Below are 21,549 nucleotides of genomic sequence, written 5' to 3'. Positions count from 1 at the left end.
CAGAGAACCCACTGCTTTCAATTGGTATCACCCTTAATCTAAAAGGCAGAGAAGTCTGTTTCTTTCTTTCTCCACCCCATCCTCCCCCTCCCCCCACACACACACCATATATCGTGCATGGGTAAGACAGGAGGAATTGAAACCAAGTTCTGGGGGGTACTATCCACCTCTTAGCAGGACTCAGACCTCTATTAAAGTCTGGCTAAAGCAGGACTCCCCAGTCAGGGGTCAGCCCCCGTGGGACAATCGCTGCAGGCAGATTCCAACGTTTCCCTTTCCCAACTCCTATGTCCCTGGGGACCCACAGTTTCCTCCCCAGCCGCAGGCTGTTTACAGCGCAGATCATTTCACTGGGAGGTGGAGAAGGCCGGCGGAGGGCACCCCAAATCCCGTGAACCCCGGTCATCCGCCAACTGGACTATTCTCGCTTTCGTTTCTTGACAGCACCTCCCACCCCACCCACCGCCGGTTTTGTTTGGAGGCGCGGCCACATAAAGGGAACTCGAAGAGGCGTCCCCATGGCCTTCGCTCGCCGCCCGCTGCCCGCCCGGCTCCTGCTCCGGCGCCTCTCGGGGCAATTGCGCCAGCGGCGCGGGGCCTGCGCGGGGGCCATGGCTGCGGACCGCTGCTTCGCCCTGGAGCTCCCCGACTGCAGTTTGACTTACTTCACTCTTTGCGTTGACCCCCCTGGCAACGCCGATCCGCCCGGAGGAACGTGCCGGGACCCCGGCCTGGCCGCGCTGCTGGGTCCCCCCGGGCGCAGCTACTCCGTGTGTGTGCCGGTGGCGCCCGAGGCCGGCTGCGGGGCCCGGGTCCGCTCTGCCAAGCTGCACCAGCGTCTGCTGCGCCAGCTGCGCCGCGGCCCTTTGCAGCAATGCCAGCTGACCAGGCTGCTCTCCTACCGCCCGGGCGGCCAGCCCGGGAGCGCGCAGCACGGCTTTCTGCTCCGGGACCCCGAGGACCGCCCGGACACCGGGCGCGCTCTGGATGAGCTGCTGGAAGCGTGCAAAGAGGCCCCTCGTCCTCATCTGGGCGAGTTCGAGACCGACCCGCACGGCCGGCTGTGGCAGCGGCTGTGGGCGCTGCAGGACGGCCGGCGGCTGCAGGTGGGCTGCGCGCGGGTGATGCCGGTGCAAGAACCCGCGCTGCATCCGGTCCTGCCCGACCTGCCCAGCTCCGTGGTCTTCCCCGACCGGGAAGCAGCCCGCGAGGTTTTGGAGGCGGTAAGAGTTCTGTCCTTTTCCCGCTCCCAGCGTGGCATTCGAACCCTCCAGACCAGAGAATTGGATAAGAAACATGCTCTCCCTGGGGCTGCCCTGTAAAGACCTTTCTTACCATTTATTTATTTATTTATTTATTTATTTATTTATTTATTTATTTATTTATTTATTTTATTTCAATTCAAAAACCAGTTAGTGTGCGCCTACTACATACCAGGCTCCGTTTTAGACACTCAAGATTCTTGCCTGCAAGGAGCTTCCAACCCGATGTGGGAAACTGACATCCAAAATCAAAGTGAGCCATGCCTGCTATAAATTCATGTTGAAAGCTTTATGGAAATAGTAAAGAGGGCAACTGGTAGGGGAGTGGGGGTGGGTGGGAGATAACATCTAAGAAGTCATTTTATTTGCTGATGATCATCATTAAAGGATCTGGTGGTGAAGAGGAAAAGGCATGAGTTTGGGGATATAAGAAACATATAGAGCCTACCTACCTACTGGCTGCAGACCTTATGCAAGTTACTCAACTGTTCTATTTTTTTTCTTCTTTCATATGTAAAGTAACTATCTTGCACTATTGTTATGATGATTGCAGTTAATGAAACATCTGACCCACAACAGGTGCTCAATGAATGAACTTAAATGAATTTAAGATTGTTTTTGATAAATCTTAGGTAAATTTTACAGGTGTTCCAGGGACTGTGTTGCATGGTTGTCAAGCCCAACTGCCTGGGTTTGAATCCAAATTCTGGCACGTATAAACTGGGTCATTTTCAGCAAGTTCCTTAAACATTCTTTGCCTCAGTTTCCTTAATCTGGAAAATGGGGACAATAATAGTACCACTCTCATAGAGGTATCAGGATAATTGGTCAAGTTACTAATTGCAGCGCACTTAGAATATTGTTTGGCTCAGAGTTAAGCACATAAATGTGTATGGAAATGTCTGGGCCTTGCAACTCCCAAGATGCTGTGAGTATACAATGATGTAATGCACGGTTAAGAACTTTGAATTCCCAGGAAGATATTGCTAGGCTAGCTTTGTGAATGCAGTGCTTGGCACTCCTCTCAGACCCCTGGGGTTGGTGAGTTAGGAAAGGATGAGACACACAGTACTTTCTTAGGGAACCTACAGTATAGCTGATTTCCCACATTTGTGAACCACTAAGCCAGACCAGGGCGATGTAGTTTCATTGCCTGTGTTGTATTGTTCCTCAGTTACCTGGCCCTTTTCCTATATTGGAAGCTAGTCAGTGAGGGTTGTGGGCTGAGTGATCCAGCCAGAATTGCATTTTTGGACTTCACTTAACAATATAATATAGCACTTCCTAGATTCAAAATACTGGGGAATCTACATGCCTGGGATGGCACTAAATATAACTTTCACCTCATCAGCTGGGATTATAATGGAGGCACACAGCTGGAAGAAGCTGTTACTTTTTAGATAGTCTTTTCCTTGGCAATCACTTTAGATATGGCTTTTAAATTGATTGTTGCACTGTTGATGGGTAATCGTCATTGTTTTACAGTGTATATCCTTCATTCCTGAAGCCCGAGCGGTGCTTGATCTGATTGACCAGTGCCCGAAGCAGGTCCAGAAAGGAAAGTTCCCAGTTATTGTCATAGAAGGACTGGATGCCACTGGTAAGAGAATGCTTTTTTTTTTTTAATTATTATAGGCAATGATATTGGCTGATCAGTTGCAGAAATAGACAGATCTTGCAAAACGACTTTATAAAGAGTTCAATCCAAAAAGCTTTGTGCAAGACTCTACCATGTGCCAGGCACTGTGCTAGGCAGGCTCTGAAAATGCAAAAATGAACAAGATACAGACCTTGCTCTTGAACAAATAACTTCAGCATAAGGTGATGTGAGGTGTGGGAAAGGGGGTCTTGGGTGCTATGGCAGAACATAGGAAGGGTGCTTCATCTAACCTTGGTGGGGGAGATGTGGCACATGGAACACATGGTCTGGGATAGCTTTCTGGAAGAGTTGATACCTGGATTGCATTTCACTATGAATAGGAGTGGGTGAGGTGGTGAAAGGAGGAAGAGGTCCTCCAGAAAGAGGAAATAACCCTGGCAAAAAGGCAGAATCTTGAACCAGCGAGGTGTGTCTGTGGTTACAAGCTGCTAGTCCAGAGGTCCTTTTTGAGCAAAACTTGGAAGAACTAGGAAGTGAGAGGAAAAAGGCCCTTTGAGCTGCCAGATAGATACAAAACTGTGGCTCTGAGACAGCATGAGGGACCCAAGGAGAAGGCTGATCTTGGAGGACAATAGCATCCTCGTGGTACAGCACGAGGAGTTTCTCCTTGTTTCAACTTGAGAGGCCCAGTCTTTTAATTGCAATAATGGGAATTTCCATATGAGGCCCTTTATGTACATCAGATAGATAGATTATGGCCCAGACAGCTCAATTCTACTGTCCTGGGTCCTTCAAAATGATTAAGGAGTAGAGGCAGTGTCTTTGGACTTCATGAAGACCAGCTATTATCGTTTTATTGGACAAAATGACTGCCATGCTCAGTCATGTCATCCGTCTATCTATTTAGTCATTTTCAGCTACAGAGGGATTTTTTAATGGTGTTAATCCTTCAACCTATGTGTTTTGTTAATCATTTATTTTTGTACTAAGGAAGAATTTAGATTCTTTGGGATTACAAAAGAAATTTTAAAAATTAGCCTCAACACATACATACTCATTTACAAAATTTACAAAGAAATAACGTGAAGCAGTGAAAGTAACTTGAACTATGAATTCCATCTGTCGTATGTTTGAGTCCTGGTTCCAGTTCTTTTTAGTAGAGTGAGTTTTGTAAATTTGTTACTTCTCCAATGCTCAGCTTCTTCATCTGTAAAATGATGAAATAATAAGCATTTTTCAGGGTCCTTGTGAGGGTTAAAGCATAACATATGGAATGACTGGCTCAAAGTAGACGCAGAAATGGTGGCTACTGTTGTGATCTATTTTGAGAACCCGAGGAAAAAATATAATGGAAATAAACAGTGGATAATAGCGTCTTAAAAAAAATTAAGTATAAACAGTAGGAGCTCAGAGAAGAAGGAAAACAGTGTCTTGGAGTTATCTCATCTCCTCATCTCCTATGGTCCGGGAGGCAGCCAAAAAGAATGCAATAGTACCTAGGAGCTGGCTAGAGCAAATCCACCACCTGAGGCTGTGTGAAGTGGGGTCAGAAAACGAGGCAAAACTGAAGCATACCTTTCAGGGAGAACCTGGTGCCTAAAGCCAGATACAGAAGCTCCAAAGGTCAAGTCCAAAGGAGCGCCGGCTGGATAGAGTGATAGAACCAGGTTTGGAAATTGAAAGGGCATTGACTAGACGTGGAACAGGAGTGAAGCAAATAGGAGGGGAGGAGGGATAGTGAGAGTCACTGCTTAACTGGGGATGTCATGCTTGGGTCATACCTTAAAGACAGATCACAAACATGGAATAAGAGGAGAGAATGTCTAAAGGGTGGGTGGAGGTAGTAAGAGTTTAGACAAAAGCTTGTGGCTGGGACTAAAAGTCCCAGGAAGAAGCTAAGAGAGGGATGAAAGAGAATAAAGAATTTATTGCAAGGGGACCAGAGTCCCAGATATCAAAGTTTATGCTTAATTTGAAAACAGGAGGACTGTATTGTTTCTCTCCAAAGTATTCTAATAGCAAATAGAAGAATCCTAGGTTCCAATGTGTCTGCAACATTTTATAAATACATTATTTAAGCAACTCATTCAGTTTACAGGTTGAAAGAGCTTCTTGGCTCTTTCTAAGTTGATACTAACTTTTGGGAGTAATAAGATGGCTATGGTGAAGCTGTTTTACATCTTGTGTATGACCTGCAGGTAAAACCACAATGACCTGGTCAGTTTCAGATTCGCTGAATGCTGTCCTCTTAAAGTCACCACCCTCTTGCATTGGCCAATGGAGGAAAATCTTTGATGATGAACCAAGTATCATCAGAAGAGCTTTTTACTCTTTGGGAAACTATATTGTGGCCTCCGAAATAGCTAAAGAATCTACCCACTCTCCTGTGATTGTAGACAGGTATGTATAAGGATGCCTTGAATTAGATATTTTTTTTCCTTGCACCTAGCACATAATTGTGTGTATGAAAATACACAACTGTATTTAATAAGTAATACTGCATTATGCTAATAACAGGAATAATATGTGTGATTTACTAATTACCTATAGCATTGCCTGGCATATTACTTAGAACATTACGTACATTATATTAATCTCCAGAATAACAACTTTGCTAGGTGGATAATAAATAGTATCCCAAATTAGCTGATGAGAAACATAGGTCTTAGAAAGGTTAAGTAAGTTGCCAAGGTGACTGAGCTAGAAATAGCATACTAGGGATATTAAATGAAGTCTCTCAGCTTCACAAATGTGTGCTTTTGGTGGTTCTTTTGTTCATTGATCTATATAACAAAAATTTATCAAACATGCACCGTTCTCAATTCAGGGGATTTCAGTGGTAAGTGAGATAGGCAAAGTCCTGCTTTCGTGGAACAAAACATAATAATTAAGGAGAAGATAATAAACAAGTAAATAAAAAACATAATTTCAGAGAATGATAAATCCTTTGGAGAGAATAAATCAAGGTGATGTAATAGAGAATGGCTGAAATGCAACTAGATATGGTTTAGGAAGGGCCTCTCACAGAAGTTGCCTTTGATATGCTCTCTGAATGACCAGAAAGAGCCAGCCAGGTGAAAATTATGGGAGAAAGGCAAGTATTACGGATAGAAGGACTAGCAAGGACAAAGGCCTAGAGATAGAGACGTTTAGTATATTCAAGGAGTAGAAAAAAGCCAGTGTGCAGGAAGCAAAGTGAGTGAGGGGATGCTTTCTGGAAGAATGAGAAGAGAATGGTAGGGGACTGTCAATCACGTAAAGCCCAACTGGCTGTGGTGGAGAGTGTGGAGTTTATTCGGAGTGCAATGAGAATCCATTGGAGGATTTCAAATAATGGGGTGACATAAACTGATTTGTATTTTTAAATCAGGTATATAATAAATAGTTTAAAAACAGTAAAGATGGACAAAAGTTATGACAGAAAACTGATACTAAGTTTAAAATCTGTAATAATCAGGGACATGAAGACTATAACCACAAGGAAATTCCAGTTGGCTTTCATCACGTTTTTGAAGACTAAATAAAAATTTCATAATACTCAGGAGTTGGAGATGATAGGGAGTGAGGGAAACCTGTAGTGCTGGTGGGAAATAGAAACTGGCTCAACCACTTGGAGAGCAATTTGGGAATCTGTAGTAAAGTGGAAGATTACTTCCGCATACTGGAAAACACATGCAAGAGTTTATTTCAGCCTTGCCTATACTATTGAGAACTTTGCCCATCAAGAGGAGAAAGGATAAATAAATACTGGCATATTTATTAAATGTAGCACCAGATAGCAGTATAAACAGGTAAAAGGTATCAATGAGCATAAAAAAACATAACATTGAATGAAAAAATAAAGTAGCAGAAAGAGGTTCAGTAGAATACATGCAAGATGATGCAAAATACTCAGAGCTAAGAAAGGATGTTGAACAGCAAGTTTAAGAGAAATGGGAAGTAGAGAGAAATGCAATGACTAACTGGATTGCATTTGGGCTATTTCTTAATGCTACCCTAGTCTTCGCTTTGTTATTCTCTGTTGCAATTTTACTTATTTTTGGAAACATAAGCAATTATATTGAAGTATCATAAATGTACAGAAAAGAGAATTAATCATGCATGTATATCTCAAGGAGTTTCAAGAAGTGAACACATCAAAGTAACCTGCACCCAGACCAAAAATTAGAACCCCATATATCCATCCCCTCCTTCTCCCATCACTTCTCATCCTCCCTGCAATAGTAATTACAACTGAGCTCCATCACCATAGATTAGTCTTACCTGTTCTTGAACTGCTTAAATGCAATTACACATTAGATTCTACTTGCATCTAGCATCATATATACCATATTATATTTTTGAGTTTTGTTCTTATTTCTATGGTCATTCTTTTACATATCTTTTGGTGCACATATGTATGCAGTTTTGTTACATAAATTCCCAGGACTGGAATTTTGGGGTTATGGGGTTCACATGTGTTCAGTTTTAGTAGGTGTTTTACTTTCCTAGGATGCTGAAAGCAGACACCACAAATGGGTTGGTGTTTCATTTTACTAATGCAGCCATTATGCAAAATATGAGAAATGGATTGACTTTTATAAAGGGGGTTTATTTGGTTACAAAGTTATAGTCCTAAGCCATAGAAGTGCCCAAATCAAGGCATAAACATGAATATATTTCACTGAAGAAAGGCCATTGCATCTGGAAAACCTCTGTTAGCTGGGAAGACACATAGATGGTGTCTGCTTGCTCCCAGGTTGCATTTCAAAATGGCATTCTCCAAAATGTCTCTATATCAGCTTCTCAGAGCAAACTCTGGGCTAGTATCTCTAAAGCATCAGGAAAAGTCTGCTTTCAACAGCTGTCTCCAAAATGTCTCTCTAAGCTGCAGCACTGAGTTCCTTCAGTCTGAGTTCTTATTAGGGCTCCAGTAAACTAATCAAGACTGTTGCTGAATGGGTGGGGTCACACCTCCACAGAAATAAACTAATCAAAATTATTACCTGCAGTTGGGTGGGTCACATCTCCATGGAAAGAACTTAATCCAGAGATTGCAACCTAATCAACACTAATATGTCTGCCCCCACAAGATTGGATTAAAAGATCATGGCTGTTTCTTGGGGGACATAATATATCCAAACTAGCACAGCTGGCTTAAACAATGAGGATTTATTGCTGTGCTGCTTTGAAACTGTTACGTACCCCAGAAAACACCATGTTCTTTAAATCCATTCTTGTGGGTGCCAGATCTATTGTTGGGTGGAACATTTTGATTAGGTTGTTTCCATGGAGATGTGACCCAGCCCATTCAGGGTGGGTCTTAATCCTTTACTGGAGTCCTTTATGAGAGCTCATAGAGAGCTTAGAAAGAAAATGCCTGAAAGAAGCAATGAGAACCAGAGAATCTAACAGATGAAGTCAGAGGAAAGCTTCCAGAGGAGAGAGAGCCCTTGAAACCTACACAGGAGAGAATGACCAGCAGACGTCACTATGTGCCTTTCCCTATGACAGAGGAACCCTGCATACCAGCAGCCTTTCTTCCAAGAAGGTGTCATCTTTTTGATTGGTGTCTTAATTTGGACATTTTCATGGACTTAGAACTGTAAATTTGTAAACCTAGAAAATCTCCATTGTTGAAAGTCAACCCATTCCTGGTATTTTGCATCCTGGCAGCTTTAGCAAACTGAAACAATTAGCTTACAGCTTGAGGCTGAGAAAATGTCCAAATCAAGGCAATGCTTTCCTCCTGAAGACTGGCTGCCGGAGATCCTGGGCTCTTCCGTCACATGGCAAGGCACATGATGGCATCTGCTGGTCTGTCCCTTCTCTTCTGGGTTTTTTGATTTCAGCTTCTTGTTTCTGTGGCTTTCTCTCTCTCATTCCCTTTATAAAGGATTCCCTTAAGAGAGTTAGGAACCATCCTGAATGAGGTGGGTCACACCTTAACTGAAATCGCCTCATTAGAAGATCCTATTTACAATGGGTTCACACCCACAGAAATGGATTAGCTTTAAGAACATGATTTTCTGGGGTACAAATGTCACCAAACCACCACAATAAAAGTGTTCTAAACTGGCTGAAACAATGTACAGTCCTGCCACTGCCCCCCGAAGCAGCATTTGGGAGTACTATTTGACTCAAATCCTTGTCTACGTTTTGTGTTATTGGTCTTTAGTTTTAATTCTTCTAACTTTTCTACTTGTTCCTAGTGGGTAGGTTGATCAGCTAAAAAATAATTTGCCATAAGTGCAAATAGAGCATCTATATATCTCTTGAAATAATATGTTTCTCTGTAAATGTTTCTACATATCTGAAATATTCCATAAAGAGATCCCTCTGATCTCTTTATGGAATATACAGAAAATAAAATGTGTGGAGGGAGTAAGAGTGAAAACAATAAAATTAGTTAGATGACCCTTGTTATAGTCTAAGCTATAGGTGGTCAGTCAAGGGGATGATAAATGTAGTTATTCCAAAGTTGGCAAGTTATAAAGAATTTTATAGGGAACTTCTGAGAAGGGTAAAGAATTGCCTTCCCTTGTGGGATGTCTTTGCTTGGATAATGTTTTTGCCCTATTCTCAAAGTGCCCCATGCTACTATATTTGATATCTTTCATGATACAGTCCCCTTTATTTCAAGGAGAAAGACTAAAATGCTCCTATTAGAATGACTTTACGAGGCACATCATTTTCGAACAGGTCCAGAAATACTGATGCAGGCTGGTTGCTTACCCTTTCCATGTCACGGTTTCCTAAACTCTTAAATGGGACTATTCGTAATCCTTTCCCTGACTCCTTTCAAGAATCTTGGTGAACAGCAAACGAGCTGATGTATGTGAAAGTTCTTTGAAAATAGCAAATCACTAGTTAAGTATAAAGTATTATTATATAAGCTAGGTATAATGTGTAGGCAAATTGCGTTCGATTTGAATTAATGTGGCTTCCCTGATGGCAAAATTGGAGAATACTAAATAGTGAGAAGAGTCTGAAATTGATGGCCAAAGGGTATGATTATTTAAAATGAGCAGCCTAGTGTTGTCAATGAGCGAATTCTAACTGAAGAAAACAGTACCCTAATTCTTCCCCTGATTTTTCTTCTTTGTGTCTGTGAATTGTCTGCAATTTAGTTCTTTAAAGAGATACAATATCACCTTGTCAGATGAAAAGAAAAAGAGGAGTTATTTGTTGTCTGGGTGGTTTTTGTTCATGTTTAAAGATTTTAATGAAATCCATTTTAGACAACACCATCATCTAGCTGAAAAATAAGGGAGACAGAATAATCTTTCATGGTGACTGCGGTTAAGGTTGGCAACTTAATCACCCCCAATTGCCTTTAAAAATCTATTCTTACTGATGGTTTTTCTAAAATAAAAGAAAGACTTTTAAAATTAAGATCATATCAGCCTCTGTTCTCGCAGCTGGGGATTTAATTCAGTGACTTCTGAGCATGTGTATAGTATAGTGCAAATTGTTGTTTTGGTGCCCAAAAAAAAGAAAGCCTAGACCCTGCATGTATTTGTTGAGCTTGGGAGACAAGAGCTATCTGATGGAGAAAGTGAAAGTACAATTTTTAAGTGATAGGAGTCAGAGAGATGATACAGAGGATCATGTCCAGGTGGAATTCAAAGGAGCTGGCAGTTACCATGACAAAGCTCTCAGAGCAGACTTTTTAGAGGTAGCCAAAGGCTTGAAAGGGTAGAAAGTATTAGGATGGATCAACTCTCAAATTAATTTAATTTTTACGTTGGTCTTTTTCAGGACTCTGTATTATGCTATCACAATTGGATATGATGCAGCTTTGGTTATAACCTATGTCCAATAGGAATTACATACTGTTGTGTAATGACGCTGTACAGTTCTTTTGAGCACTTGTCTGTTCTTGCAAACACTAGTAAGGAAAATAAGGCTTGAATGATTTCCATTTTGAGACTTTATTGGCTCAAAGGACTTACCCATGTCAACAAAGCAAATAGGTTACAGAAGTGGAATCCAGCTCCCTGCTCTTTCTCTACCATCCCGTAGGGCCTAATAAGAGAATGATGTGAAATGTCACTCTGGCAAAACAATACAGAGTTCGGATCATGCAGTGTATTTGTTATGTGGATAACAGTATGTCCTTTTCACTGTGAAAAGTGGTTTAAGCCTAAAAAAGATTAAGAATTTAGGATTTCAAAAAATTGAAGGCTGGTAAATTTGAAAATAAAGAGAAAGGGGGACCATGGATACCTTTCTACGATGGGACATATACAACTATATCATACATATTTGTTGTAAGTGATGGTCCTTTGATTTTGGATCTGCAGTTTTGCATTTAGTCATTTAAAATTGGAATATGATGTGAACAAGGCAAGAGTATAACAAGCCATGTGAAAAATAAAATAGCTCCAATTGGATAATTTGTTCATTCATTCATTCATGCATGTTTGCATGTATCCAAAGAACATTTATTGCATACTTATTAGATGCCAGACATTGTTTTTGGGTTTTGGGATACAAAGATGACTAAAAAAAATATATATTCTATTCAAGGAATTAATTATCCAATAGAGGAGACAGAAAATGTCATACTTGTAAACAATTACCTCTAATACTTCTAAAAGTCCTTCAATAGAATCACATATAAAGAGATTTCACAGTGTAGAGGGGTGACATTTTTGCTTGGGAGCTTCAAGTGAGTTGGACTCTGAAGGATGAACAGGAATTTTTCTGGCTGAAAATATTACTCTAGCTACAGAAAAATGTAAAGAATTACATGGGTGATTGAGTGTATCTGGGTACAGCTTGTCAAGTGTACTCGGTATCTTACTAAGGAGAGTCAACCTTTTCTAATAGGCAGTGGGGAGCCATTGGGCATTTTAAAACAGAGGGTTGATTTGATTTTCTTTTATGGTTATGACTTTCTTTTTCTCCCCCAAAAGCATTTCTAAAAAATAGATAACCAAATGAATGACTGACTTTGTGTGGAGAGGACAATGATGTTGCTTCTCAAGATATATCCATCTCCCAACCTGATATGAATGCACAACAAAATGACTGGAGATTTGGAAAGGACAAAGGGTTCCCAGAATTTGGATTTCATTGGCAAGTTCAATTTCAAAACAGTGCAGGAACTGGCATGGACTTGACATTTTTATTTAGCCAATGCAGAATATTAAAAGCAAATGAACTACCAAATCAATCTCTCCCCTCCTATCATCTTCCTTTTAGAGGAAAGCATTTTGCAAGGCCAAAGAAGAACAATGCTAAGTCTCACAATAAATCATAGGTTTAATTGAATAAATGTGTTATTTGTTGCTGTTTTTAATTGATCTGCACACCAGGAACGCCTCAGCAGAGCCGGCCCTGGTTTCGATGCCTTCTGCAACTGGTTGTCAGGTCTTGCGTGACTTCTTCTAGAGAAGGAAAACTCATGTTTCCTGTCTTTCTCATGTCAGGTACTGGCACAGTACAGCTGCCTATGCCATCGCCACCGAGATAAGTGGTGGTCTCCAGCACCTGCCCCCGGCCCATCACGATATATTCCAGTGGCCAAAGGACCTGCTCAAACCTGACTTTGTCCTGCTGCTCACTGTGAGTCCTGTGGAGAGAATGAAGAGAATTGAGGGCCGGGGGATGGAGAAATCTGAAGAGGAGGCTGAACTGGAGGCAAACAATGTATTTCGTCAAAAGTATGTGTCCATGATGTGATGTGGCTGGCAGGGTGTCCCTGGTTTGCAGTGCTGAGGAAATGACATGGTCCTCATTTTTCAAATGCTAGATGCATCCTCAAAAGTATTTCAGTTCCTTCAAATGTGATTGTTACATAGTGTTGCTTTTAAGTGATGGGGTGTTTGGTGATCAGGCCTTGTTTCTAGTTCTGGCTGTGCTAGGAACAGCATTTAGACCTAAATGTCTTCAAACATCAATTTCCCTGATAGTAAAATAAAGTGCATGAGTAATAGATATAGTATGAACTCAAAATTTAGAGTAGGATATTGTAAGGATAACTTGTCAGGTGTTTTACTTATGATGTTAAATCTTTGAAGTATCCCTGCAAGGAAAACATCACTCATATTTTACAGTTTACAGAACTGAGGCTTAAAGGATTAAGTAGTTTGTCCAATTTCACACAGCTATCAAACAGTAAAACTGGGATTAATATAAAGATCTTTCTGATTTTGAAGACCATACTTTTGTTTTCATTAGTAATCAAGGCAACACAATAGCAGAAAACAGCCTGGACAGTCTTACTGCTTCATGGCTGAGTAAAAGTCAGTTCTGTGGTACTGTTTTTAAAAACTAAGACAGAAATAGTTTGTATAAATAAATAATTGGCAGAAAGCATATGTAATGAAAAAAATAACTTTGCTGTGCATAGATGTACTTTAAGCACTTTACTTATATTAATTCAATGAAACTTCATTACAAACTTACATCATAGGTACTAGTTCAATCCTCCTTTTACAGATAAGTAAACTGAGGCATAGACAGATTAAAAAATTTGTCAAGTTCACATAGCTAGTAAGTAGTAAAGCAGAGTTTTGTCCCCAGAGGCTCTAACTCTAGAGTCCCTGTTTCAAAATGATGATGCTCTATTGCTACCATAATGGAATAAGACAACAGTCGTTTCACATGACATCAAGGCTAGCTAACCCCAAAAAGAGATGTAGAACTCTGGCAAGCTTTTAAGATAATCGTAAGTGTAAAGAACAGATATGCTAATGACCTCCAGCTTGTTTGAAAATCATTCAGTGCACAGACTGTTGGATAAAAATCAGGCTGGATTCTCCCATTGGCCAAATTTATTTAATCTCTCTGAGTCTTAGCTGCTTCTTCTGCAAAATGGGAATGACTCTTTTGAGTTTCAAATGAGAAGATTCATGTAGAGTGCTAATGTTTGGCAGAGAATAGGTGTTCAATAAAGGCTAGCTGTCAAGCATTATCATTAATTTACACATTTATTAAAATGTGTCAAATGTTTTCTGGGGGCAAAGCTAGTTGCTGAGGGGAGCATTGAGGTGTCAGCTGGGAACTTTTCCCCAAACTGTTTATATTGTGGTAGGAAAATAACATTAGCATAAATATCTGTTTTAAAAAGTTGCCAACTCTTTTCTCTTCCACCTGTTCTGCAGGGTAGAAGTGTCCTACCAGCGGATGGAGAACCCTAGATGCCACGTGGTTGATGCCAGCCCCTCCAGGGAAAACGTCCTCCAGACTGTTTTAAACCTAATCAGAAATAATTGTAATTAATTGTGGTTATTCCTGGCAGGTGACCCATTTTACTACATTAGATGCTGTTTGACACATATAAGCCTGAAAATTATTATGCCATTTTCCCACATTTTGTTATATAAGCAGATTGTGTAGCAAAAAATTGGAAACTGGACGCTTTAGTTTCACTTAAATCATTGTCCTGTCTTCTGACTACTGGATTCATTGATGTGAAGCTGGTCTTTTTCTGGTGAGAGACCAGTGATTGCTTTCCTGCCTGGTATAAAAAACATGATCTTAGAACGTATTTTTAACTGCATCACTATCAGATCTCCTCAAAGGTTTGTCTTATCCAGAAAACCCTAGGTATACAGAAGCAACTGGAAAGATTTTCCAAATCAACAGAAAGTGACTCCACCTTTTGCATTGCTGCATCCTGACAAGCTGATGATATTTTGATGTGGCCAGAGTTGACTTCATCCAAATATGGTTGACATTCATCATCTTGGACTAGCTGCTTCGTCTGTAGCCCCAGATCCTATAGCCAAATGTTCCCTATAGCCAAGTGTTCCCATGGAAGATGTTTCCATGTTCTGTTTGTTCCAGGACACCTGCTCTGGGGCCATTTTTGTCTAGGAGGCATGAACACCAGGCATGTCTGTCTTGTGTCGGAAGCTTAGAACCCCTTAGACCACAGTTAGCACTTAAGAGTCAAATGCAGATGCATAAATTCCACAATGCTCTAAATTCAAATATACCAACCTTCTTTGAATTCTATTTTGCTTATTTATATTCCTTTCCATTCCTTTGAAAAAAATTGCTCTAAATATGATGAGTATTCCACTCTGAGCTGGATGCATTCATTTATGTTGATGTTTATATGGATTTCTTCACTTAGGAAGTAGTTTCACTAATTGAAATCAATGCCAAGAAGCTAAATGCAAGGTCTGTTGTGTATTTTTATGATATCAATTTAATTTATCTTGCTAAGGCTCAATGGATTCTGGGATGTGATTTATCAGTATATCTTCTTGCACTTGAATATCTTTTTATATACGGAATCAACTTTGAGATTTGTGTGGCTAGATAAAAAATAAGAAAAGGGAACAATAGCTATGTGGCCTTGGGTGAGTCATTTAGCATCAGTTTGTCATGTCACTTTATCTAAAAAAGTGATAATTCTTTGTCTTAAGGAGTTGGCTGAGCCAGGTGGTTACCTAAAAGTCCTTCCAGTTCTACGTTTTATGAGTGCATAAATAATTTTATCTTGTCTATCATTTCTTGAGAAGACATTTCCTTAAAATAATTAAATTTAAGGCCTTATCAGGTTTACCATACAGAATTTTAAATTATAATGTTTAGTATTAATGTCATCATACTATTTCTGCAAAAAGAACCATAATATATATAATACATCTATGCATCTACACATTTAATTTGTTCCTGTTTTAAATAGGTTTTAAAGCTGGTAAGTAGTGTCAAGTTTCTTTAAAATGTATTGGCATTACTCAATTTAAACATTTAGAAAAGCTTATGCTGACACCCTAGAAAAACCAACACTTAATGCTTTCTTTAATGTTCCTCACAAATGAATAAAACTCACTGTCATTGCAATTGTGTGTGGTTTTTACTGAAGTGTGCTCCTCCAGTTCACTTTTCAATATTGAAATTTCTAGGAGGGAATTTTTGGGTCAAGGAAGTTGAAAGGTTTGAGCTCCTGGACTAAGTGGAATTTGTGATCAAAGCACTTTTTAGAAGGTGAAGGTGTTTTCATTTTATCTGAAACATCATTTCAGGAAAGTGTAATGCCTTCTCATTACAAATACTAAAATATTTTTTTCTATCCCAGTAAGAAATAATTTTTTGTATTCTTGGGCTTTTTTTACACTGATATGTGTATGATTTGTGAGTATTAGATAAGGTAGTGCCTCCTATCAGAAAATAATAGTTGTTTCACTCTATTTTATTACAAGGCAAGCTCCATTTCTGTACCTGTGGTAGGCTATTAGATGTCCCCAAGATATTTTTCTCACTTTCTTCCATAGTAATAGAATTTTCAGCAGGGCACATGGCTGTTGAGAATTAATACTACATTTCAAAGGCTCCGTTACAGCTAGATATGGCTAACTGACTCCATTCTTGCCAATGATTTGTAGCAGAAGGAACATATGAAATGTCAGGGGGATATTGTCTCTTTTCCCTTTTAACTCTTCACATTGGCTGGTATTCAGACAGCCACCTAGGATCCAGACGATGAGGGTAGCACCTCAGAGACTGAGAAGCAACAAGATTAAGGGACATTGGTACCTGAATGTGGAATGCCATATCAGTCCTGAACCATCTTTCGGTCTTTTTCCTGTGATAAATACACTTCTATCTGGTTTAAGGAACACGTGATTTAAGTTTCTGCTCCATGCGCTTGATGTATTTTCTTTTATCTTTTGCACCAAGTTGTAGAACATTACCATTAACATATGGGGCTGAAACTGTGGTTAAACAGAACCCATGAGATATCAAATACTATATTACAGCGTAAGAAAAATAATGCAATTATTTATGCAATATTGCATAGAAGAAATATGCAATTATTTATTGGTCCCCTGCTTGCGATATAGCATACTTCATTCAATGGACTTTCCTTTCCATCTGCTACACTCGGAGCACCTCAAGGGAAGGAACCATGTCATCTATTGGAGTAAAAAGCCATAGTAAAGTGTCACAATGCCTGGCATAAAGTTCATCATCATAAATCATGTTTCTTGTTTAATTCTCAAAGTTATGGCTTAAACATAAGTCATCCTAAAGTTTTAGAACATATAATGAAGTACTAATTATGGAACATGAATAATAAAGAGAACAACCAGTTTAAAAACTCTTTTGAAGTAAGGAGACACATCCTATACTGTGGAAAACTGAGTCTTCCATGTTGCCTGAGGCACATCTGGGGTGGTGGCTTAGAACGCTGAGCCGCAGGCCTGCACAGATGCCATGCAGGCCCGCCCTGTAAAGACGTGTGTCTTGTGACTACCATTGTCTTAAACCCAGATTGTATTCACCTGATGTAAATACACCTGATGTAAACATAAGTATCTGGTGGGCTCTCCCCCACCTGAGGACCTTTAGCATATACACCTGATCTTCTGAAATAAACAGCTGGAGCAAGGCTGCATTGTCATCCACTTAGCACGAGATGCAAGTGGGCCCCCTGCTCCCGTAATTCTTAGCTTTGTGTCCGTGTCTCATTCCTGCGCCGCCCTGCCAGCAGTACTATACTTCTTTGTGTTGCCCACAGCCACCATGTAGTTCTGATGCTCTAGGTCAGTGGTTCTCAACTTATATGTTGACTAATACTTAATGTACTCATTTACTGTATAATATGATTATATAACTGATTTCTCAGTTCCTTTCTAACTTTAATTTTCTCAACTATAAAAGTAAATATATAATAAAGGGGTATTTGCTGTGGCATGACTGTGAAAAGGGTTAATGTTCATATAAACACAAGTTAACGAAGGAGACTGCATGGGGGAGAGAACTTGAGCTGGACTTTGAGAGTTAGACAGCCTCCAAATTTATTTTTGTCCTATTCAGTCTTGCAAATGATAGTTTACAATATTGTAGAAAATAGATCTGGTCTTAAGAAGGCTCCAAAATATATACCATTACTTTCCTGATGTTATCGTAAAGACAGTCTCTTAATTTCTGCTACCATTAAATTAATATTGATTCTACCACCTAATTATTAAATATTCAATGTATCAATTACTTTTCTAGAAGCAGGAAAGACAAAATGCAAACACATCTATTCTGAGTTAAAAAGCTTTGTTAAATTTACCTCATGATAATTTGTTCTTAAGTTATATTCTTTTCCCTCTTCTTTTGGATTCTTATATGTTAACGTATTTTTCAAACACTTAGATTTTAGTCTACAGCTAAACTGTTTTCTACTCAAACAATGCCACATTGGCTGTGTTTCTAGTATCTTTGAACTTTCTGTAAATAACAACTATAAACTCTGGAGGGGAAAAAAGATGGACTGCAGACAGGAGAGAGTGAAAAAAAGAGAAAGGAGATGATGCGTCACTTGGAAGTAGAGAATGGCATGAAGTATGTCCTAGCAGTTACGGTGTTTATGCTGATGCTGGGCCAGAGTCGGCAACACCTTGGTGGTTAAAATTCAGTATAAAATCTTCAGTCTCTTTTTCGTGAAATGAGGCCACTGGAAAGTGAAAGGGAATCTTGCAAAACAGATCAAGAAAGGGGATGCCCCAAGCCTTCTATATATACTCTGCCCCAATCTCTAGCTGATCCCTGAACCACACATGTACAGGACCAACTGCAGCTAAGGATAAAATAATTACCGAGATTTGAGCAGCCACCCAATAGACAAAGTTTGCAATTTGAGACCCATTTAGTTAATTGCCTGGTAAAACGAAACAAAACCAACAAATCAAGTCTCTCTAGAGAAGTATAACAGAATCCAGAGTTTCCACAACATAACATTCACAATATCCAGATAAAATGTAAAATTTTACAACATGCAAAGAACTAGGAAATTGTGATGCATTCTCAAGAGAAAAGACAATCAATAGAGACCAGTTCTGTTATGGCACGGGTGTTTGATTTAGACCACAAGTATTTTAAAACATCTATTACAATTATTCTCAGGGATGTAAAGGAAATATGTTCACAATAAACAATGATAGGAAATTTTAGCAGAGAAATAGAAACTCTAAAAAATTATTGAGTGAAAACGGCATAACTTTTTTTAAGTAAAAAATAATTTAAAAAACAGTAAAAATGTACAGCCCTAAAAATTACAATATCTTAAATAAAAAAATTACTGCACAAGTTTAACAGCAGAGTGGAGTTTACAAATGAGAGACAGTACACATGAAGGTAGATCAATACAAATGATCCAATCTGAAGATCCTCCCACAACATGAACAGAGACTTTGAGTCCTATGGTGCAGTATCAAAAGATCTAACATATATATTTGGAGTCAAACATTTCTCAAGCATGGTTAAACATAGAAATATAAAGATTCCAAAAGACCAGTACTCTCAGCAGCATAAATGCAAAGAAAATCATGCTTAGGCACATCATAGCCAAAATACTTAAAATGAAAGGTAAAGAGAAAATCTTGAAACCAGCTGAAGAAAAATGACATATATGTGTGTGTGTGTGTGTGTGTGTGTGTGTGTGTGTGTGTGTGTGTGTGTGTGTTTGGACACTGACATCAATTCTTGCTGACTTTTCATTGAAACCAGAGGAGAATGCAGTTGGACAGATCTTTAAAGTGCTGAAAGAAAAATCTATCAACCTAGAATTGTATAAACACCATCAGCATCTAATATTTCTCAATCTTTAAAGACCCACCTGACTTCTCTCCAAGTTGGCATGTGAGAGCCTGGGGATAAGAGTGTCATTTAGGTAACCGTGGGTAAGGGAGAAGGTGAGGCTATTGATCACAATCTCTTTTCTCCAATGGGTGCTGATTGTTCTGTTGGCACAGTTTCCAAATTTCAGAATGATCTGAATTTCCCAGTGATGTTCTTTGATGTGGATCTATTTTCATTCATTTTTGCTGGGCACTTAGTGGGTCCTTTCAGTCTAGAAACTCATTTCCTTGAGTTCTAGAAAATTTACTTGAATTGCTTCATTAATGATTTCTGCTTCTTTTTTCTCTTCTCTTTTTCAATGTATTCTATCATTCAGATGTTGGATGCCCCAGACTGGTTTTCTAATTTTCTTATTTTTCCTCTTCCATATTACTACACACACACACATATACACACATATTTACTACATTTTGGAATATTTCTTCAACTTTGTGTTTAACATTTTGTATTAAGCTTTTCATTTCTGCTATCAAGTTTCTAAATTCCAAGAGTTTTCTTTTTTCTGTTTTCTTTCTTCTTCCTCCCTTTTCCCTTCCTTCCTTCCTTGTTCTCTAGATGAGTGTTTTGTTTTGTTTTTTTAAAATAATGTCTCTTTTTCCAAAGGTGCAATATATTATCTTCTGGACAGTAATTATTGCCTGCTTAAAGTTCTACCAGCAAGGTCTTGGTTTCTTCCAAGTTGGACTTTTGTTAATTTGTTTTAGTTTGTATCTTCCAGGTAACATGCTTTTCGCAGCTGTCTGGAAGTCCTTGGTGATGGCTCATAATTAGGATGATAGAGTAAATACCTGGTGGGTAGCATTCAGCCCGCACTCAGTGAGGCTCTTATCATCTGGGGTATTGCAATAGTCACCTAACTGATCCCCCATATGACTTCTATTCATGCTGTCCATCCTATGAAGCACAAATATTTTTATAACTCTTCCTTTGTTAAAGTCTTTTATTCTCCAAAAGCCAAGCAGGTTTGTCATCTGAGTGGTTGGCGGGTTGAATTCAACCAGCACAAGACCATTTCGCTTCAAAAAAAAAAAATGATTTAGCATAGTGATTTTTGGACAATTGCATCTGAATGCCTTTGAAGTCATAATCTATCCAATCATGCCACAGTCTCCATCACTCTTTATTGCTCTACAACTGTAAGGAAGAGAAAAACAAGAAAAGACACTCCCATCAGTCTAGACAGAGGTGAAGACATACCCACAAATAGTTATCATTCATAATGGTTCTTCCCATGGCTGGGGTAGATACAAAAGACAAACCAGGGTGTGATTTACTTTGCTGGGGTTGTCAAGAAAAGTTTCAGAGAGATGTTATCACAAGAACCTCGCATCAAATACATGTAAGAAATAATAAACTTAACTAAAATGAACATTTCTGCTAAAACACTCTTTTCGTCTCACTGGAGCATTACTGTTTAGAGCTGTTTTCCTTGTCCTATTCAATCAAATGCATTGAATAGCAATTTTCACAAAAGAGCTGATTTTAAGATGCTTGTGGTCACAAATTGAATACAAAACATCTCATTTAGATGTGTGTATTTCATCTGGAGATTGTGCCTTGATTTATATGTAGTTTGCATCTTTTCATTGTTAATCTTGGGATTTTAAAAAGAAATAAAACACTTAAGACGTGTGTGGAAAACTTGTAACAAATTGCATTTGGCCCAATCCCTGGTTTTGATTTAGTTACACTAGCTCATTTTTTTTTTCTCTCTCTCTTTGATTTTTATGAATCCTTAAAACAATTCAGTTTACAGCAAATACATTACATTTCCACTAGAGGGAGGAAAAGTGCTAATTTAAAAATTTACGGGAGAGTTGTTCTTTTGCTGAGATAATCACGTCTCTCATCACAAACCTCTCGGAAAAAACAACAGTAGTTCCTTTCATATTTATTTAAATGTCTGCTTTAATGGGAAAGCAAAGGACAAAACACGAAACCTTTCTAGGTCAAAGTAGCAAATCTTTAAAAGTGGCTAATTTCTTGCTCCAAGAATTCTAAATACAGCCCTGGGGTCAAAAAAATAGTCAAAGAAAGACCTTACTGATCATAGAACTCAATCTCTTTCTTTAATAGCTGTGGAAAATGGGGCCCATAGAAAAATCTGACCTT

The 21,549-nt window shown here is 39.2% G+C and overlaps 1 protein-coding gene across 2 annotated transcripts; it reads left to right on the top strand.

Annotated features, from left to right (window-relative positions):
- The first annotated feature begins 336 nt into the window (after nucleotides 1-336).
- Nucleotides 337-15,648, top strand: CMPK2 (cytidine/uridine monophosphate kinase 2). Of its 2 annotated transcripts, none has more exons than XM_037813171.1 (5): nucleotides 337-1,223; nucleotides 2,748-2,862; nucleotides 5,085-5,262; nucleotides 12,279-12,512; nucleotides 13,956-15,648. In XM_037813171.1, the coding sequence occupies exons 1-5, from the start codon at nucleotides 519-521 to the stop codon at nucleotides 14,071-14,073; spliced, it is 1,350 nt and encodes a 449-aa protein (XP_037669099.1). In that variant the 5' UTR covers nucleotides 337-518; the 3' UTR covers nucleotides 14,074-15,648. The 2 variants fall into 2 exon arrangements, with proteins under 2 accessions (XP_037669099.1, XP_037669098.1); XM_037813170.1 differs by having other exon boundaries at nucleotides 338-1,223; nucleotides 5,061-5,262.
- Nucleotides 15,649-21,549: the final 5,901 nt, after the last annotated feature.

Source organism: Choloepus didactylus, chromosome 20 (genome assembly GCF_015220235.1).
Source record: "Choloepus didactylus isolate mChoDid1 chromosome 20, mChoDid1.pri, whole genome shotgun sequence".
NCBI lineage: Eukaryota > Metazoa > Chordata > Mammalia > Pilosa > Megalonychidae > Choloepus > Choloepus didactylus.
Note: the sequence above shows the minus strand (reverse complement) of the source record. Positions and strands in the feature narration are given on the sequence as shown.

Coding starts and splice junctions, on each gene's coding strand:
- CMPK2 (XM_037813170.1), top strand. CDS start 519: ATGGCCTTCGCTCGCCGCCCGCTGCCCGCCCGGCTCCTGCTCCGGCGC. Junction 1,224..2,747: donor CCCGCGAGGTTTTGGAGGCG/GTAAGAGTTCTG, acceptor ATTGTTTTACAG/TGTATATCCTTCATTCCTGA. Junction 5,263..12,278: donor TCTCCTGTGATTGTAGACAG/GTATGTATAAGG, acceptor TTCTCATGTCAG/GTACTGGCACAGTACAGCTG.